General features: G+C 33.0%; 4 protein-coding genes across 4 annotated transcripts; 1 reads left to right on the top strand and 3 right to left on the bottom strand.

The window, feature by feature from the left end:
- Window positions 1-5793: 5793 nt before the first annotated feature.
- Window positions 5794-7969, bottom strand: HELRODRAFT_169484 (hypothetical protein; the record flags this gene model as incomplete). The annotated part of the gene is made up of 2 exons (XM_009015287.1): window positions 5794-6587; window positions 7951-7969. The coding sequence occupies 2 exons, from the start codon at window positions 7967-7969 to the stop codon at window positions 5794-5796; spliced, it is 813 nt and encodes a 270-aa protein (XP_009013535.1).
- A 344-nt stretch (window positions 7970-8313) lies between these two features.
- On the bottom strand, window positions 8314-9350 carry HELRODRAFT_169483 (hypothetical protein; the record flags this gene model as incomplete). The annotated part of the gene is made up of 2 exons (XM_009015286.1): window positions 8314-8759; window positions 8846-9350. The coding sequence occupies 2 exons, from the start codon at window positions 9348-9350 to the stop codon at window positions 8314-8316; spliced, it is 951 nt and encodes a 316-aa protein (XP_009013534.1).
- Window positions 9351-11205: 1855 nt separating this feature from the next.
- HELRODRAFT_169482 (hypothetical protein) lies at window positions 11206-14843 on the top strand (the record flags this gene model as incomplete). The annotated part of the gene is made up of 6 exons (XM_009015285.1): window positions 11206-11274; window positions 11969-12069; window positions 12469-12542; window positions 12621-12664; window positions 12815-12895; window positions 13431-14843. 6 exons carry the CDS (start codon window positions 11206-11208, stop codon window positions 14841-14843), a joined length of 1782 nt encoding a protein of 593 aa, XP_009013533.1.
- Window positions 14844-17293: 2450 nt separating this feature from the next.
- Window positions 17294-20555, bottom strand: HELRODRAFT_190783 (hypothetical protein). Its single transcript, XM_009015284.1, has 6 exons — window positions 20539-20555; window positions 19226-19447; window positions 18834-18960; window positions 18508-18626; window positions 18168-18352; window positions 17294-17937 (listed from the first exon to the last, which is right to left on the bottom strand). Exons 2-6 carry the CDS (start codon window positions 19444-19446, stop codon window positions 17738-17740), a joined length of 852 nt encoding a protein of 283 aa, XP_009013532.1. The 5' UTR covers window position 19447; window positions 20539-20555; the 3' UTR covers window positions 17294-17737.
- Window positions 20556-20844: the final 289 nt, after the last annotated feature.

The following is a 20844-nucleotide window of genomic DNA, read 5'->3' as shown; positions in this document are numbered from 1 at the left end:
TAGCTTGCTTTGTTGTTATGCGTTGACCTGGTTCGAAATCTGCAGAAAACTCAGAAACTATCTTGCAATCAATTCTTTATAGGGTGTGTGTTTAGCACATATTTGCTCGTACGGATGTATCATCTGTCGGCCTTAGTGTTTTATAACCCAAATTTTAATTGCAGCTAATATTTAAAAGTAAGTAGCAATGTGCAAGTAGCTCTGCATTTGTCTGAACTACATAACTAAAATAGAAAATACATTGTTTATGACGGCGGCAAAAATGGTGAAAGATGATGATGATGATGATAATAATGATGATGATGAACGATCACGATGATGATAACAATGGTGATGATAAACGATCATGATGATGAAAACAGTGATGATGAACGGTGATGAGGATGATTAGAATGACGATGACGGTTTTAGCAATGATTACGATTTTTATTATGATGCAAATTTTGGCTGGCGTACAAATTAAATGTTCATATGTTCATTGTTAGTTAATCTCATGCGTTGCAGCAGCATACCTCGATCGTTTAGCAATTTCAATTAATTTTTTTCCCTTTCATTTCACTTTTTTCTATGTTTTATAACTAGTTAAATTTTTCTATAAGTAATCAGAATCTTACAAATAGAATTTTTGAAAATTTGTAATATTCAATAATTAACTACTTGATTACTGTTCAAAGCACTATAACGTTATAATATACATAGTAATTCTTAACAATCATCAATTGGCACAAATTCTGACGTCGTCATCGTCACCATCGTCAGAGTGACTCGAGTGATGAAGTCATAAAGACAAAGAAGCAGAGGAAACAGATGATTGGTGTTCTCGGTAATGAGGGAGATGATGGTGATGATGACGGAGCTGATGATGAGATTGATGATGGTGATTCCAGTGTAAAAGTAACCACGAGAAAGGTCAGGTGCTATTAATGAAATTAAATTTATGTTTGCCTTTTCTAATTTTTTGATACATCAAAACTTTTCCAAGTGTTCAACTCCTGTTGATAATTGATATTTCCCCTATATCTTTATCTACATATCATAGTGTCTTTACGTATCAGCAGTGTTTATTTCCTATACAAATAGCTCATACGTAAAAGTTGTTCATTGCAATCATCAAAAAAATTTTTTTTTCCCAGGATAAAAAGAAGTCAATGTTTGCAGACCAGCCACGAAAATATTCAATTAAATGTAAAAGAGGTTGGTGTGCAAATGTTTGTCATCTGGTTCCTTTCAAATAAGTCCAAGCCAAATTGGAACAGGACTTTGAACAATGATTGATTGATTGTTTTATTTTAATTGCCATTTCATTCCTGTCCTAGTAATTAATCTGGTTAACATATTCAGTGATAATTTTGTATACTATATTATCCATGTACTCAGTTTTCATCAAATTAACTTCACACGAATACTGCCGAAATGAACAAATTTTATTTCTTAGTATTGTTCCTAAATTATTAAATTTTCTTCACTGTTGATGCTTTTTAAAATGATAATAATAACTTTTCTGATTTCAATTAGATTATTTTTGCACGCCAGCGTATAGTTTTGTAAATTATTTGAAAAAGAAAAGAGTTTAAACAAACTAATATTGAGGGTTTAAATGGTTGTTGAATGCAGGTTGTAGGAGAAATTTAGTTATAAAGAAGGACAGGAAGAAAGTGTCCTCATCAACGCTGAATGCCCTCCACCTCTTCCATCAACAAATCGTCAAGAACAACGATCAACACCAATACACTGGTATGTACGTTTCATGTTTAATATCAGTGTACTTGTTATTCTATGTCATTTTTGGTTTTGTTTCTATTGTGTTCTGTGTTTTTAATATCGATGAATGTTCATGCACCTTTCACTTTTAAGCACTTTCTTCTATAACGGTTTTGCTGGTGAGTAAATTATTATTTGGTACTTTTTAACTTTTAAACACTTATGTTACATTTATGCATCAAGATGCTGTTAGAGACAAGCTGTTCAACGACCAACGTCTTCTCAAGAATTCCAGCAATGACTCTGCTACACTGCCCATGATTCAGTTGAACAGCAACACCAGTGCTTCACTTAGGGTTCTTCTCGGTAGGTTTCTGTTTGTTGCTCCATTTTAATCTACTGTTCATATTTTCATCTGTTCATCCATTTATTCATCCATTCGTTCATTTATTCGTTTATTCATTTAATTTTTTATCTATTCATCATTCTATTCATCCATTTTTTCACCTGTTTATCCGTTTTTTCATACATTTATTCGTTCCTTTGTTCACACTTACTTTTGTACATTAATTTGAAAGAGTTGTTTCGTTTGTATTATTTTTTTTTCTACATTCAAATGAATTACAATTTTAATTCTGCCATTGAATTACAGTCATTGTCGGCAATATATAAACACACAAGCAAATACACACACAAACAAGCAAACACATACACAAGCAAGCAAACACATACACAAACAAGCAAACACACACACAAACAAGCAAACACACACCCATTGATGCCGACAGACATGTACGAGAAGCAGATGTTAATGTTTCTAAACTACATGGGCAGTCCACATTACAAGGAACAACTCATCCAACAAATTAATATGGAGAAGGTAGATAACGTGCTGTGTGTTGTGATGTGCTGGTGATGTGAAAATGATGATGTGTTGTAATGTGATGATGATTATGGGATGCTATGATGATTGTGCTGTGATGGTTACGATGGTTGATTGACTGTTTGGAGATATCTTTTGCCAGTTTTTTGTGTTTCCTCTGTCAGCTAACTTTGATTTTGTGTAATTGTTTTTGTCTATCATAAGTTTGTGGTAAATAAAAACACGCTTGAACGTTTTTAGGAGAGAAATGAGAGGTTGGTGATGAAGAAACGAGATTTAGAATGTGAGTTGGATGAGCTGTTAAGTTGTGGTGTGCATTTGCTTCATAAGAGATTACACGAGGTTTGTTGGTTGTTTCTGTGTTGGGATTTTGTTTGTTTTGTATTGTATTGTATTGTGTTGTACTGTATTGTATCGTAGTGTATTGCATTGTACTGTATTTATTGTATTGCGAAATTTGTGGAGCTCTCTTTCAGAAAAAAACTTCCGAGGCTCTAGGCTCTATCTTCGTTCTTGTTGAAAATATGGTACTTCAGACACATGAGACATGTTGACTAATTGTTTGTTCGTTATTTGTTGTTTGTTGTTCATTTGTTTTTGTTGTTTGTTCGTTTTTAGTCCGTTTTTGTTTGTTTTGTTTTTTCTGTTATTGTTATTATCAGCATTTTTCTAATTATTAATGTGGTTAATGTTATTATTTAAACTGTTGTGATTTATTTGCCATTAGTTACATTTTAATCTCTATAGTTAATTTTTACTATCATTGTCTGTGTTGTTCTCTCTCCACAATTTGTTTGAATTATTTTGTATTGATATAATTTTTTAAATTACTGCCACACATCGTCACACATCATTTCGTTTGCGTACGGGACAAGTTTCTATAGTAAGGAAAGTCTCTAAACTGTAGAAAACAGTGAAATTCAAGTCCCGAATTCATATTTATTTGTTTAATGAAACAGCTGTTAATAATTAAACTAACGTAACCCCATCAAACTGATCCTCACAGACACACACACACATGCGCGCGCGCACACACACACACCACACACATGCACGCACGCACACTAGATTGGAGTGGTGGTGAAGGATGGCAAGGGCTTCCTGCAGGAAGTGATTAACATTGTGAACGACTACAGAAGATTGGAGAACAAGGTATACATGCTGCAGGATGAGATATCATACCTGGAGAACAGCATGGAGGAGGAGGAAACAGTTCGTTTCATAGACGATGCAATGGTGGTGGCTACTGTTTAGATGATTGGCATTGCTGTTTTTATGCCTTGACTCACGCATGCTCGCGTGTGCTGTGTGTTTGTTCTTGATGGCAGTGATGAATACTAAAGAGAGAATTGTAGAAAAGTCGACGATTTGGACGATAGTGATATAAATACACAAATGTTTTTTTTGGGATGCATTGACATCATAATGTAAATTGTGGCTGTCATTGAGATAGATTTAAGATAAATTAACAGGTTATGCTGTATAGTACATTGTGTATAGTACATGGTACAATATACGTTTTATTAACGCATTAATTTTAATTAGCTATGTTTTGTGATGTGAGTTTAAATAAGCATATTTTACATAAACATGTTGTGATTTGTATTACTTTGTAAACAATTAAACCATGAGTTGACCCCCAACAAACTATTCAGATGGACCTCACCCAAGGATCTGAGGATCAGCCCACAATTCCAACACTGCATGTTTGTACTTAACATTTCTGCTTTCAGTTATTTTTTTATTTTATATCATTTCTTCTATTTGTTATTTCTTTTGTGATGATGTATGTGAACTGTTGCTCACTGATTTTATATTTTATTCACTGATTAGTTTTCTAATCGGTTTTGTATGTTTCACGAACGATAGGAGCTGTTGTCGTCCTCAAACAAGTATGAAATAACGACCAACGGATTCAGAATAAAGAATAATAACGCTATCAACAATCATCCAAAAAACAGCAACAAAAACAACAGCGCCATCTTGTTTGAAATGGCCGACGCTATGTTGCTCAAAAATTTAAACAACAACGAAACAGCTGCACAGAAGATCTTTCAGCCACATCAAAACAACGGCCAGATCTGTGTGGCTTTCGAGGAAAGTGTAAGAAATGGAAAGAATAAATCTTCTAACAAAATTATCAATTCATCAAAAAGTATAAAACCAGTTAATTTAAAAACACCACCAAAAAACAAAAGATTGAAAAAGATTAAATATGAAGTTAGGTTAACATCACCAACGCCTGTCAGCCTACACCTCACCACCGCCACCAACATCACCAACGCCAGCAATTCAATGGACCTTCAGCAAGAAATTCAATCACAGCAACATCAGTTCAATCAACGGCAACCTCAACAGCCAAAATTTTATGGCAGAAAGTGTGGCCAGCAACAAACACAACAACAACCAACTGCAGCAGTTCATCAGTCTTTTTTAAGTTTTGCTGAAAATGCAAAGAATGTTGTTCAGCCAAATATCAACTGCAAAAACATGCCACAATCTCCTCCACAAAAAGGACAAAAGGCCTCAAGAAGCAAAAAGCACTCCCTTAAATTTGCTAAACCAGCAACTTCATGTGACCCAAGCCAAAATGAACCACGCTCTTCAATTGGTAACAATATTCCTGAGTGTCACAAGACAGCTCTTGCTAACAAATCAATTAATGGCTGCGGTACATTTGCTCACAGCACTAAAAACTCAACCACTACCAGTAGTGGAAGCAAGATGCTGAGTGGCATTCAGCAGCAGGTTCTTGGTTGCACTAGCACCACTACTGTCATCAACAACAATATCAACAATACCACATCAACACATTTTAGTTTGGCTACTTGTTCTTCTTTCTTGGATTTTGGACAGTTGACAAAATCAAATGTTAAACATGTTACAACAATGTCATCCAGCGCAACGAAATCATCGTCAACAACTTTTGTTACACTGACCACAAATCCATCTGTCAGCAGCAAATTCAACACTTTTTCCATGGCTGACAACAAAATATTCATCTTCTCAGCGTCATCAAACCTGTTTTCGTCTGTACCTTCATTCATTTCGCCAGCTTCATCCATATTTACAACTTCACAATTTGTTACCCCACCATCTTCATTCATGGCGTCAACATTATCAACATCATTATCATCAATGCTGAACCGTTCATCTTTATCCTCATCATCCTCATCTTTCACTTCTTCACTGTTTGCTCCACCATTCGTTTATCTCAAACCTACCATGCTGGCTTCAAGCATACTTGCCAAGCCCCTCTTTTCTACTTCATCATCTCTCGCAGTATCATCTTTATCATCAACATCATTGTCGTCTACATCATCATTATCATCCACATTGTCATCATCCACAACGACGACATCACATTCAGCCACGTCGGTAATATTTTTCTCATCACCACTGTTGTCACCACCATCATTTACATCACGTTCCATGCTATCTTCATCGCCAAATTCATCGTTGACATCAATATTCACAGCATCACCGTCAACGCCATCATCATCTTTCTTCTTATCATTTGTCAAATCTGCATTAGCCGCAACATCGTCATCACCATCTTTATCATCCACAATAACGCCAGCAACTTTGTTTGCATCTACAACTTCATCATCGTCATCATCACCTTCATCTTGTACGGCAAAGCCTTTTATGGCGTCATCATTATCTTTACCATCAACATTGTCGAATAATGTGCAAATTACTACATCTTCATTACCATCATCACCACTATCATCTTTGTCATCATATGATAAAGCCAGTTCACTCAAAAGCTCTGACAGCTCCGACAGTTTACTTACATCATCATCATCATTGTTGTCATCTGTGCAATCGTCATCATCACCATTATCTATATTCACTATCCTATCTCCATCACCACCAACAACGGTATCACTTTTATCATCATCGTCGTCGTCGTATTCATCATCATCCTCACCTCCGCAGCCATCATTGGCAGCGATTAGAGAGAAAGTGAAGAAATCAACTAATGATGTTTCCTCAAGTGCTGTTCACGTTGATGTCTCTGCTGATAATGATGGTGGCGTTGTTGTTGGTGGTGTAATTAATGGTAGAGATGCTGATGATGGTGGTGATGGTAGTGTAATTGTTAATGGTAAAAGCGATGGTGATACTGCGGATGATGATGAAGATAGCTAATAAAATGGTAATATATAAAGTGGTAATTTAAACAATTTGATGAAATTGTTATATATATATATATGTATGTGTGTGTGTGTATGTGTATATATATATATATATATATATATATATATATATATATATATGTGTATAAATATATATATATGTGTGTGTGTGTGTGTGTGTGTGTGTGTGTGTGTGTGTAATTAACATTAATATCAGATTATTTAACGTAGTGAATATTGTTATTGTTGTTGCTATTGATTTTATTATTATTTTTTCTCTATTATTTTTTGTTTTATTTTGTTTTATTTAAATGTCGTAAAAGCAAAAATTTTATTAATGACATTTGTTTATAGGAATTGTTTGTAATTACCTTTGTTACTTAGTTTACACATGTTAATTATGTAGTTTATTATATAGATATACATATGTGTGTGTGTGTGTGTGTGTGTGTGTGTGTGTGTGTGTGTGTGTGTGTGTGTGTGTGTGTGTGGTTATGTAAGCATGTATGCGCGCGTATGTATCTCCAACAGTGCTACTATCGATGATAATATTGCTGCGAAGTTTGCAATAACAGGTGCTGCTTTTGGCATGTTGACCGGACGTCTTTGAAAAGAGTACGGAATTATCCTTGCCACTAAAATTGCGGTATGCAGAGTAGTGGTGCTCACTATATTGCTGTATGGCTGTGAACCCTGGACGCTTTACATCGTCACATTTGTAGGCTAGACCAGTTTCTTATGAAGTGTCTGTGTATGATTGCTGGTATCAGGTTGGAAGACAAAGTCCCAAACACAATAGTTCTGGAAAGTGTGATACAATGTGTAAAGAATCACTTTTGCTTCAAGCTCAGTTTTGTTGGATGTTATATGTATATCATACACAAGAATTCCCATGCAAGTTTTTTTTGGTCAACTGACGCCGAGAAATCGACGGACAAGTGGCCCTGTACGTAGATACAAAGACAGCTTAAAAGAAAATATGAAAAAATGTAGTTCAGACCCCAAGGCCTATTGTTTTGATGCTCTGCGGCGCTCGAAATGGAGAAAGTTCACCCAGTCGGTAATTTCCGCTTTTGGACTGGCACGTACTGCTGCCCTCGCTGAAAAAGGATTTGACGAAAACAGACGGGCTTAAGCGGTTGTAAAACAGGTGTATAGATTTGTGGAACATGTGCATGGAAATGCTTGTCAAGCATAGAACTTTTTGCTCATTTTAGGACTTACCGCTGACCCTATACTCCATATTGTATGTATGTAAAAACTCAAACATAACGAGCGTTCAGCAAGAGTCTTCAGAGGAAGAGTTTCCGTCAACGAGTGTTTCGGCCCTTTAACTTCCTGACACTCTCGAGAAACAGGCCACATCCAGTGATGTATGTACATATGTATGTATGTGCGAGCCCATGGTTAATAATAATAGCCATAAAAACCATTATATAGTTAATATTAGTGTCTTGGGTCTCCCACAGAAAGGCATTTAGCAGTAATCTCTAAAATACAAAATGAGTTATACTTTTGCAACAACAACGATATATTTTATATAAATTTTATCACTAGAATCACCCGATTTATCAACTATCTTAGTACCTATGTTATAAAAAATAATCGCGTTTGTTTATCAACTGGGCTGAATGTCTCCACACAAATCGGGACAAAAACTTTCGTGTTGTTGTTAACATCCTTGTACTTAGAGTTCTTAAAATCGGCAGTGCCACTTAACTGCAGATTGATGAAACAGATCATTTCATTGATTAGGTCTGTTGTTTCTAACTTATCATGTGTTAAATCCCTTAAGTGCTGGGGAGTTAGACCGTCTCTACCTCCGGAGGTTCCTTTTGGGAACTGCCTCAAGCACAACATAATTGGCTGAGGATTAACCGTAACACTTATTGATTTTTTAATAGGACTCGATTTTTTGTCTAACGGAGTGGAGGGATGCTCGACCTTTGGGGAATTGAGAATATCTGCCGAATCTGGAGCCATCGTATCCTTCGAAGCTAGAGTCCTCATAGCATTTATAACGTTGCCCTGTTCTATTTTAATTTTTGACTAAGGCACTTAGTTTTTCTTTGCGAATCATTTCACCTTGCTCCTTTACAACTAGTTCAACAGATTTTACCGATTAATTCTTCATTTGAATCTCTGACAAAAGTGTCCACTCTGCTATTAATTTTAGCGCTAATATTGTGTTGTCCACCTCCGTGAAGCTCCTTACGCAGAACCAAGCTGGAAATACATGGTAACCTGAACCACCGAGAATCATCTGATGGATTATCGCAGATGTTTTTCCAATTGTCATTCAGCATCCGGCCGAACTTACCACGGTATTGCTTAGGAATATGGTCAATTAAATGACAACCAAATGATTTTTCAAAAAAATGTTCACCCAAGGACGATTTACTTTCCAAATCAACAGCAGTGTTAAAAACTCTTGCGTCGACACTCGTCGTTGACATGTTTGCATTGCCGACATTGAATGACCTTCGTTTCCTGGTCAAAGGTCGGTGTTTCATAGATTCCGGGCATTCTGAGCCTTTTACTTTTCCACCATGTCTAACGAAGGTACCATCCTGCCTCAATTTATAATGTTTATAACATAAATGGCACAGGGTGAGAGAGGCCATGCTAGGCGCGTATGCATTGAGAAACCAATAACGCAAATTATACGTGTGATTTATAACTTTTATAAACTTGTAGAAAAACAACTTTAAAACCATGCACCTGTGTGCCGAATTAAATATGAATATATATTTTAAAATTAAGTATGAATTTATAACTTAAAATTGAATATAAATATATAAATTAAATATGAATATATAAATTATAATAATTAAGTTAAATATGCATGTACGTATGTATATATGTTTGTATGTGTGTATGTTAAAGATTTTGAAATTGAGTGTTAGCAAGTAAGTAAGTGGTTTGGCATTTGATTTTTTCAGAAAAATTTTCTTTGACGTTGCTGTGATTATTGTTATTGTTGGCTGGGATATTGTCTGTTTTTATTCTACGATTGGCAGGCGGGCAAGTTTATGTTGTGCTTTGTTTAATAAATGGCGTTATCTCGGTATATCGCCTGTTTAACAGTTTAAGGTCACGTGTCATGTTACGTCAGGGGTATTATTCTTTTTTTACGTGTCATGTTAGTTTTTGAATGAGGCTATTCATCTCTGTAGGTAGATGGTTCTTTAATCTTAATTTCTGACTTCTTTCTTTTTATAATTTTTCTCAAAAACGTTTTTCTATATTTCCAGATCTTTTAAGATCTTTAACTTTCGGTATATAATATTATTACAATTATTACAATTACAATTTTTACAATGATAAAATCGCTTATTTTATCATTGATGCCCCGACTGAGTGATGATGAATTCAGTTTTTGTAAAATTTCATCAGAATTTCAATTTTGAATGACATTAAATCTTCATCGTTTGATCCAATCAACAACAACATAACCGCACTGTTGCAGGATGACGGTAATCTGAGCTGACACCTTACATTTATCAACGTCACTGCCATTATAATAATGTCATTACGATCATCAACATCATCATCAACAACATCATGATCATCATCAACAACTCACCATAAATGTCCTTAATCTCAGGTTGTTTGTTGTACCTTCTAACTCAGGTCAATACTGAAATTGTTGGTTCCTGAATATTAATTAGTTTGCATATGTTAATAATGATGTTTGTTTAATATTCAACTTCGCGTATGATGTTTCGTTAGCCAGTTAAGTTGAGTTACGGTAGTTTATTATTACAATATTGCATAACAAACGCTTAAAGTACGTCAGAACTGATGTCATTTCATGTTAATAGTGCATTGTTTAACGTCATTCATATCTGTATTATAGTTTTGTTTGCTTGGATCTCTACATATTGCTCCTAATTTATTTACATTTCCTCTTCCACATGTTATGAGTATAGTGAGGTGAAATCATAAAACGTAGATTGTCACATTCAATACCATAAAAATTACGTACCTAAGATGTTCGCCTTCTCACTGGAAACTTTGAAAATGACCAGCCGGTAATTTGTCTCTGACATGTTCCTTTCTTTGCATCAATTTCATTGCATTAAATGAATAGGACATCACTTTTAACAAATATATGTCAGTTTTTGGAACTATTACAAATTGTTCATCATTTGTTCTTTATGTTTTGTCCAATGAAATCTGAGCGATGATATTTTTATCTGGTTTCAAATTATTCATTTGAAATTGATAGACGTTTGTTTGCAATTATTTTCTATAACTTTTGCATTAATTAAGTTGTTGCTGTTCAATTTGAATTTAGAAACACATAGAAATTTTGTTTTTGTTGTTGAGTTTGTCACTTGTTTACTGTGTGCGTTGCATGAGCATATTTTATAAAGTAATTTATTTTTGTTATCTTCATCTATTGATAAGTATAATGGAATTTAATTTATTTTGATTTATTCAGTTTTGTAAATAAGTTCAACTCAGGTTTTAAACATGGAATATAGTGAACGTAGCACCTATAGGACATTGAAATATATAGAGTTTATAACGGTTACTACGAAGGTGAACGTGATTTCTCCATAGGTCATGTACGTCTTACACTTTTCATTTTTATACAATTCAATATTTTTTCAAGAATGGTAGATATATACTTTTATTGTCAATCAATATGTGAAACCTAGGACATTTTTTTTAATTGAATGTGTTTCAATAACACCATAATATATTAACATTATCTCGTAGAATTGTTTGTAGATTGTCGTATTTAAATATCATTAACGTCAATATTAAACATTGATCGTTGTTTGTATCAATTGAATATGAAACATGCGTCTGATGTGTTCAGTTCATTCACGCTATCCAACTGAGTTTGTTGCAATTCGATATTTAATTAAGATCGAACTTGAATAGCGATTCGAAGGCAAAGTTGTAAATCTAGCTGGAAGAGGAATATCGGATTTACGTATGAGCAAACGTATGCAAAGAAATTATCAATGAGGTTAAGTCGGGGATCCGTCCTGGTTGCTAGGTGGATATCGATGGGTATTCCTAACCAAATTTTTATTTTGTAATCATAATGTGACTGACTCATTTAATGAGGGTTTTAAATAAATGGTAAAAAATTTGGTTGTGGGATTGTTGTGAGTTTCTAGAATTGGCTACAAACCCCTCAACCGTGACGAATCTCCGACTACCGATCAATGATTTCAATTTTTTTTCAAGTTTAGCGCATCACAATTTTGTCCAACTTTAACAGAGTTCACTTTTAACACATCATTTAGCGGCTTTTCTAAAACGATGTGTTTTTGATAGGATTGCTTTCCGAAGACCTGAAAGTGGGACAACAGCTTTTTTAAAGTTTGGTTTTTTAGTTAAATTACAACAGTCAAAGTAAATTCGAAATGGGCTTCTACGAAAGCTTCAAAGAAATTTCTTCATTTATTGATCATCTCCGAGAGAATTACTCATGGAAATTGCATGGGGTGTAAGCTAAAACAATAAATGACTATAACAAAAATCTATAATGTACTATACTATAACTATATCAAAAATAAAATGATCAAATTTTTATTTTTTCATGTGCTCATATGCATATAATGTACCTGATTGTTCAATGATTTTTGTTTTCTTGTTTGTATTTTACATTTGTGTTCTAATTCTTTTTTAAATTAAATTATTTAATAAGGAAAAAAACAAATTGATAACATTGATTGAATCACCACAATGACAATCTGTATTTTTTTTTGTATTTTTCAGATCCAAAACTCCATCTGAGTTGGAATCATGCATTGAAGAACTTGCAAAAGCTTTTAAATTAGATGTGGAATTGTGTAAGACATTTCTATAAAAATCATCTGTAAACATTTTGCCTAAATTTTAATTATTCCTGTGATTACTTTTTTAAACAGACAATGATTCCGAGATTCAGGATTCACATGAGTTGACAACACAGGTTAATGATGACAATAGCAGATTTTTTCAGCTTAGTTATATATTTAATTTTAATAATGATTTTTAATTTTTTGTGTTTTCACTGTTTTCTGCAAACGTTTTATAATAAATGATTGCATTAATTTAAATTTAATTTTGATCTGTTTTATAGGAACATTTATTACTACAAGAAGATGTTGAAAAAATTGAAGAAGAAATTGCAAAATTGGAAAATGAATTGAAGCACGAACAGGTAATATAGTGGCATCAGTTCATTTGTGTTGAGATTGTGACAAAGTTATAAAAAACATTATATTCAATTGCTTGATCGGTTTCAATCCTTTGAGAGTTAGGGTTTCTTATTCTTTTATTTCTCACTTTACGTCCAACAGGTTCCCAATAATTTTCTGTATCACAGCACTTCATTTCAAATGCTTCCAGTTTGACCCTGTATCCACTCTTTGAAGTACAATCTCTGAGTTCTGCACTAATTCTTATTATTATTTTGATTCCTCTCAAGTCCCTTCAATACATTACCTAGTCTTCCTGCTACTGATCAAGGTACTGAAAAATACTATTCTCTTGATATTCATAAATGGTTGTAAAATTTCACTATGTACTAAGAAAATTTTCTACTTATTGCCAATGTTAAGACTGCTTTGTTTAACAAACTACATGCTCACTGCACACTTGTGTGAATTTCATTTCAAAAAGTTAATTTAAAAAACATGTCATTGCTTTTTCTGATCATCTTTAATAATTGTTTAATTTATCATTTGAAACGATAGATGCTTGCTGAAACAAGTATTTTGAATGGCCATATTTCAGAAGGTGAGGGTGAGCAGGAGGAAGCTAATGAGGTGAAAGATGAAGGGGATAATTTAAGTGGGATTTCTGATTGTGAAGATGACGACAAACTAATTGTTCGTGACACATCAAATTTCTTGAATGATGCATTAGATCTCAATTCAAAATCTTCAACATCACTTCAAGATCAGAACAACATTGCATGCAGTTTGATGAACAGCTCTGATTGTGACATGTTCTTAACAACAAAAGTTGAATCATATGATGGAGTAGAATCGATAGCCGAAGAGAGCATTGTGGCAGAACAATTTGATGCATCTGAATTTGATGCACCACAGAATCACAATAGTGAGGGGCCTATTGAAGCCAACAGTGTATCCAACAGTAGTAACAATTTTAATCTGAGTAATTATCAGTTTTCTTCAAACAAGGAAAGTTTGAGAGCTGAGAATTCTAAGATCTTTCAAGAGAAGTTGGCTTCTCATAAACAGGATGCTACCATTGATGTCAATGAGCATGGAAGTGCTAACCTGAAAGATGGAAATATTATGAATGAAGACAAAGATGATGGGGATGACGTGATTCCTAGCTCTATTCCATTTGATATCGATCTCGCTAAAACACATAAAAGTAGAAACACGAATGGCGGTCATAATGGAAATAACAATAATATCAGTGACAATAATGTTCATGATAATAATAATAATTGTGATAATAATGACAAACTCGTCAAAATCTGCATTGAAAATAATCACGTAGATACTGGAAGGAATGCTAACATAAGAAATATAATCACTGAACTAACAAAACAGAATGAAGCAGCAAAACTTGACTATTTAGATAAAATCACATCAGGCTATACAAATAGCAGAAGTGGTTTCAACTTTGATTCGTATGCCGCCAACACTTGCCTCCTCACTCAAGATGAAGATCTGTTCATCAGTTGTGCAGCTGCTCTCAAATCCATGATCCCGTCAAATGATCACCATTCCATCATCCCATCAAATGATCAACAGTCCATCATCCCGTCAAATGATCACCAGTCTTTTCTTCGTCATCATCATCATCCAGCTATCGGTAGTGATTCTACTCATTCTACTATCCATGTTCCAAAAAATTCTCATGCTGCTACTGAGGAAAATAATTGTAAGATTATTAACAATGAGAACAATCTAGAAGGGAATGCAAACGTAGTTACCGAATCCACCATTGGTGCTTATATTTTCTCACAAGAAAAATTGAATGTCAGTGGGAATGATGGAGTTGAAATTGCTGGAGATGGTGTAGAATATTTGAGAGAAAATAATGCAATGACTAATGACCAAATGGAAGTTGTTGAGAGTGCCGGTTCAGAGTGCATTGATGCAGACACAATGGACGTTGAGGTTCAGTAATTGTAATTACTAATTTCTTTTCTCATTTAAGATTTTTTGCAATAAAACTTTTTATTCATCTAAATTGATATTTTTGAAAAATTTGAATTGACACTTGTGTTCATGTAAAGGACCATGAGAGGAATTGTAACTCTTTGTTTCCAAGCAGAGCAACATGGCACATATGTCTTGGTAACATCAGAAAAACAGCAAAAAACATGGTCTTTTTTTGATAATTCATATTTTCAATTTAAATATTTTTTCTAAAACAAGTTACATTTCATAATTTATGTTTACTTCTTCATCGATTTCTGTCAATCTCGTTTTTGTTAAGATATTTTTGTTGCATATAAGTAATCCTATTGTAATTATTATTAATGGTCATCTTGCTGCAATTTGTAGCCAAGGAAACACCTGTGAAAATGTAAGAGAAAGAAATAGTGCAGAAAAAATTGCATCTGCAATTACTTTAATAATCTCAGAAGCACCAGTTGTTGTATTAGTGTATCTCTGAAAAGGATGATGATGTTGCATCTATCACCAAATTCAAAATTTAAAATCACTGCCAATCTTTTTAATTTTCCCATCACTTTAAATGAATCGTCATAATTAATAATTAATACTAGATTTATATCTTTCCAGAAGCTTGTTAAAAAATTTTGTAACTCATTGAGGTGTTCACTAGATGGGTCTTTCAACTGGTTAACATCACATTTCATTATTGATGCCTGTTAGTTCTTTATTTACATTGAAACACAAACAGACTTCTGAAAAGTTTTCCATTAAATTTGCCCTATGTGTTTATTATTGACCAAGAATAAAAAAAATATAAAATATTAATAAAAAAATAAATTTTTTAGTAATTCTCAATTAAATTAGCTTGTTGATGCTCTACTTAGTTCTACCTGATGAAATTTTTGTGTTTTTTGTTCCAGCAATTTTTATTAACCTTTCGCGATTCTCGATTATCATTAATTTTTTAGGCATTATTTATTACATACCAAATTACAGTTTTCCATCTTATGATTAAATTGTTTAATTTGATTCTCGTCAAGCCACCTCTTACAGATGCACAGATTTTTATGAAGCATTGTGTTCGAAGAGGCCGATTATAAGCTTTGAGTGGGTCGTGCAATCAATCGAGGAAGGGACGTTACTTGACAGTGTATGTGCTTTTTAGCTTACTTACTGATGATGTCATAGTGTGTCTGTTACTCTACTAATTATAGCTCTTAGTAGTTTTTAGTTTATAAGATAAGAGGAAAATTTTCTCTCACCTCACAGAAGAAATATTTAGTATATCATCACAGAGATGAATCCATTGAAACGTTATTCAGCAAATATCTCTTTTGCTGCTACGGAGAATTTGAAAGTATTTCGAAAGGTGAAATCTTTGACTTAATACTACTACTACTAATAATTTCTGATGTTGTTATCAGTAAAGTAGTTCTAGTTTATAGCGTGTTCGTATGCTACGCTTTTTAGAGTTCATCAATTTTATAAAACATTAAGCTGTTTTATTTGAATTACCTCGATGTGTATTCTCAAAAAAATAACTTTATAATGTTTTCCAAGTATTTATTACTTTAAAAAATAGAAATAAAATCATTCAGATGGCCTGATGAGATGCATATTGAAATGTGGAGGGCAGGTTGTTGCTGATCCTTCTCTCTGTTCATTCACAACAGATCGTTCGTTTGTCATTGTGCTTGATGAATCTGGATCAACTGACACGCTAAATTGCAGACCTCTTGGTAAGTTTTTATTTGCATCAAACGGGAGGACGAACTAAGATATACTTATCACCTACTCACCTAATAAGCAATTTATTCCTGCAGAATAGTCACACAATTTCGCTAGATACTTTGATAGATGATTTCCTTTCCAAATGAGAAATTTTCATATTTGAAATTCTTTCAGTTAAGAAATACAGCAGCCGTTCTCGCATTGTTGACAAGTTGTGGGTGCTGGATTCAATTGAAAATCAACAGATATTCATCCCGTAATTCTTCAAATTTATTTCATCATCACTCAGATCACTGATCCATGTTGTCTTCCATCTATTACACATCAGGACAATTATAGTAAGGGCAAAAATATTTGAATTGTAAAAAAAGAATCAATAAATGGAAATTTTTCCGTTTGAAAAAAAATTTGTTCATGCGTTTTAATAGTTAAAGCACTGGTTTTTATTTTCAGAAGAGTTAGTTTCTGTTGAATATTGAGATCGTCGATGAAATAAATGTTCTAAAAAAATAAAAATCTATTTTCGAACAATCAATCAATCTATCCTCGTTTATAGTCTCCATCCGTTGCGGGTCGACTTTTTGAATAACGAGTATGAATCTTTAGAGCTGAGCATGTTAACAAAAAACAAAAAAAAAACGTGGTGAGACACGGCCATCATCTGGCTGGATTATCAACCATTAAATGTTACCCGTACCTCCGCCGTCGCTACTTGATTAATTTTTGAAACGAGTGAAAATTATTATTAAAACTATGTATGTACATGTGCAATGTGAGATCAAGCATTATTAACATGTCAGTGAATTTCGTTAAAAAAAATATCAAATACAATTCAAATATTATTCACACCTAGCTAGTATGTTATTTAAATATGATACAATGATATAATGCATAGATGATATTTTAAAGGTAAAAAATTAGAAAAGTGTACAAATGATGACGTTAGTTAGGCTAATTAATATTCACAACAATGTTTCATTGGTCTTTCACAACAAGTCAGGTCTCATCAACTAACTAAAATATGAAACTTTAATTGTGCTCGTCATATGAAACCCATCGAAGCACATTATAAATATGAAATATTCTCGCATTCAAGAAACAACAATTTTCTTCTCATTAACTTCTCCCTGGTCTCTGTAGAAACAAATAATCACACTTTTGCAACTTTTCTAAGAAGCCTTAGGAGCAACGTGACCAACGAGATAGACATTGTCATAAAGGTGGCCCACAAACTCGTCGTCCACTCCATTCATCACGGCTCGTCTGACATTGCGAATGAATTCCCGTTTGGACATTTTGTTTTTTATTTGGGGACTGGTGAGGTCGACTGATAACATGATCAGGGAGAAACAAACCACGTACAGCGTATCTGTGCAGTTGTGCAATAACATTCAATAACTCTGGAGTTATTATAATAGCTAAATAAAGTTCACTATTACGATTGTATGTAAACTATTCATTTATATTAACTCTGGTCATTTTCATAGATGACAACAGGGCACCAATATGTGAGTCTAGAGTGACAAAAAGGGTAATAAAAAAGCGACCTGCTGCTCCTAACTACCAAAATAACCCCAAAAAGCAACTGTTGAGACTCACCCTGTGATAGCTGCAGCTGAGGATTGCAAACGCAGAACCTCTGAACAAACTTCTTGACAAGCATGCTGAGGTAATCATTCCTCTCACCAGGTGTTGCTGTCTCTCTGAAGAATCTTCGAAGTGCATTCGGTAGGAACTGGTTTTCAAAGTTCTGCAGCTTCATGATCTCATCTAAGACATCTGGCCTGTGATTGTGCATTGTTATTTTTGTTTTGTTGTAATTCATAACATGTGCATAATTTGATAATAAAAATAACTAAAAACGTTAAGCAGGATGCTAAAAAATTATGAATGGAAAAAAATATAAAAAGGGTATACAAAAAGTCATAAGTAATGTTACCGTTTTGATACATATAATCTTTTCTTTTCAATATCAATATTTCTGCAGGTATGTAGGTAGCAAGCAATCTCATACGGATCATCATCGACCAATTTGTTTTTTAGTAAGTACTCTATACCCTAACAATTCAATTGCGTATAACGACTATGTAATAAATATATCAGTTATTTTACATCTTTTTTAATGAAAAGTACTCAAATTCTTTACAATGTTATAAATTTTTATAAGCATTTAAAAACAAAAGAGCCAAACAATCAACTGAATGATGTTGAATGCAGAATATATTACTGATGAAGGTCATGATGTAATCAAATGAATCAACTAACAAGATTGGGATCAGCATTAAATGTCAGTGTGGCTTCATCTAACTGCATGTACAGCTTTTTGTATGAAAATGTTCCGTCCATCACCTTTTTGTAGGCTGACACCATCTGCCACTGATTCCTGCATAGACTGTTGCAGGTTTTGTTTGGCAACGATGTGATGACAATGATGGCTTCAATATGGTAGACTTGCATGCATAAATTTATTCACACAATCACACAGATCTAATAAACATCCTTGCATGCAAGCTACATATATTTCTAAACAAAATTATCACAACTCATCATGTTTGTCAAATGTTCCTAATGGATCCACAGTAGTTATAAATACTGTTTGCTCAAAATAGCTGAAAGTTATATTAAAACAACACAATTAGTATAACAATGTGAGTTACCTGTGCCATAGAATTTCATCATTTCCAAGATCCTGCCAAACACATGCAGCCAAGCAGAGATCAGTGGCATTAAGATTTGAGAGAACCAGTAAACTTATTTCTGGAGGCAGCTGAGTCAAATCGGGAAATTTTTTGCAAATTGAGACATGCGAATTAGAAATGTGATTCTTAGAGCCAACTTCTTTTTCAAGTTCCTGAACTCGCCTTAGCATTTGACCCATCCTGAAAAATTGTAATTTTTTTAAAGATTTAAAAAAAAATAAATTTATATTACTAAAGTACGTTGCTAAATATAAAATTATAAGAAATTTATTAATAAATAAACTCAAAAATAATCACTATCATTGTTACTTCACCACCTTAAATTTTTAAAATATAGAATTCTAACAAACCATAAAATAAATGAATTCTAAATTAACCAAAAAAATGTCTAAGAATTATATAGCTTTTGTTGAATTAATTTTATTATTCATAATATGTAAGCCATCTCATAAATGATAAACGACCAATAAATTTTGTTGCTATTTATGATACTTAGCATTCTTAAGCTCTATTAGAAAAGTTAAAATTGTTAGATATCAGAAATCCTATTATTATTTAAAATATATTATAAAGTCTATATTTGTGATGTAATATAATTTAGAATATATTTAGCCAACTGAGATTCAGTAATTAATTAATGATGTCTATTGTTAAAAAAGAAAAATTTATATGAATTTTAATAATAGGCCTGCCTGTTTGTTTATCATTTCATCAGATTCACAATTCCATAAAAATAAATAAATTTAAATTAAAACAGACATAGAACAGGTTTATTTATACGACACTATAATACTCTTATAATACTTCATTTTTAGTATAGTAATACTAATTACTCATACATACACATTCTATTATTAATTATTCTATTGCTAATTCTTAAGTTAAGAATTTTAAAGAAGGGTAGTAGTTAGTTGTTAGCCAAATTATGAATCACAAGTACCCTTTTAGGCTCTAGGCCTTCTATCAAATTTAATGAGTCAGATATGAATGATATGTGATATCGATATCATTAATGATTAATGATCAATCAATTAATATTAATTAAAGATTAAAAATTAAAAAAAAGTTTATTTTTCTACTTTTTATTTTATAACTGATTGATAAGTTATTGACAAAAAAACGCTCAGTTCTTTGCGACCTTTAATACTTGAAACTTAAAAAAATCCAAGAGAAATTTTATTTTTTTAATAAAGATTTGACAAATTTTACTATCAACAATAAAAATTAGAATGAGTAAACGCCAGCCAGCATCATCATTCATCACACATCACCTCTCATTAAACAGCCAGTGTACGTTTGTTTATTTTTTCTAACATGTAAACAAACAATAAATAACTCCACCATAAACATGAAAGTAATATTAATTGTATTTTCTACATTTTCTGATTTTTTTTTTAGTCAAAAAATTTGATAAAATAATTGTTTAATCTACTATATGAAATTTCTTAACGCGTTCTTTTAATATTTTGTTGACTGCAAAATTGTTTGATGTAAGAAAAATTATATTTTGCTGTTATATTCGAAATAGTTACTTATTATGACTTAACTTTCTATGGACAAAACGTCTGTTTGTGATG

This window comes from Helobdella robusta, assembly GCF_000326865.2.
Source record: "Helobdella robusta unplaced genomic scaffold HELROscaffold_15, whole genome shotgun sequence".
Lineage (NCBI taxonomy): Eukaryota > Metazoa > Annelida > Clitellata > Rhynchobdellida > Glossiphoniidae > Helobdella > Helobdella robusta.
Note: the sequence above shows the minus strand (reverse complement) of the source record. Positions and strands in the feature narration are given on the sequence as shown.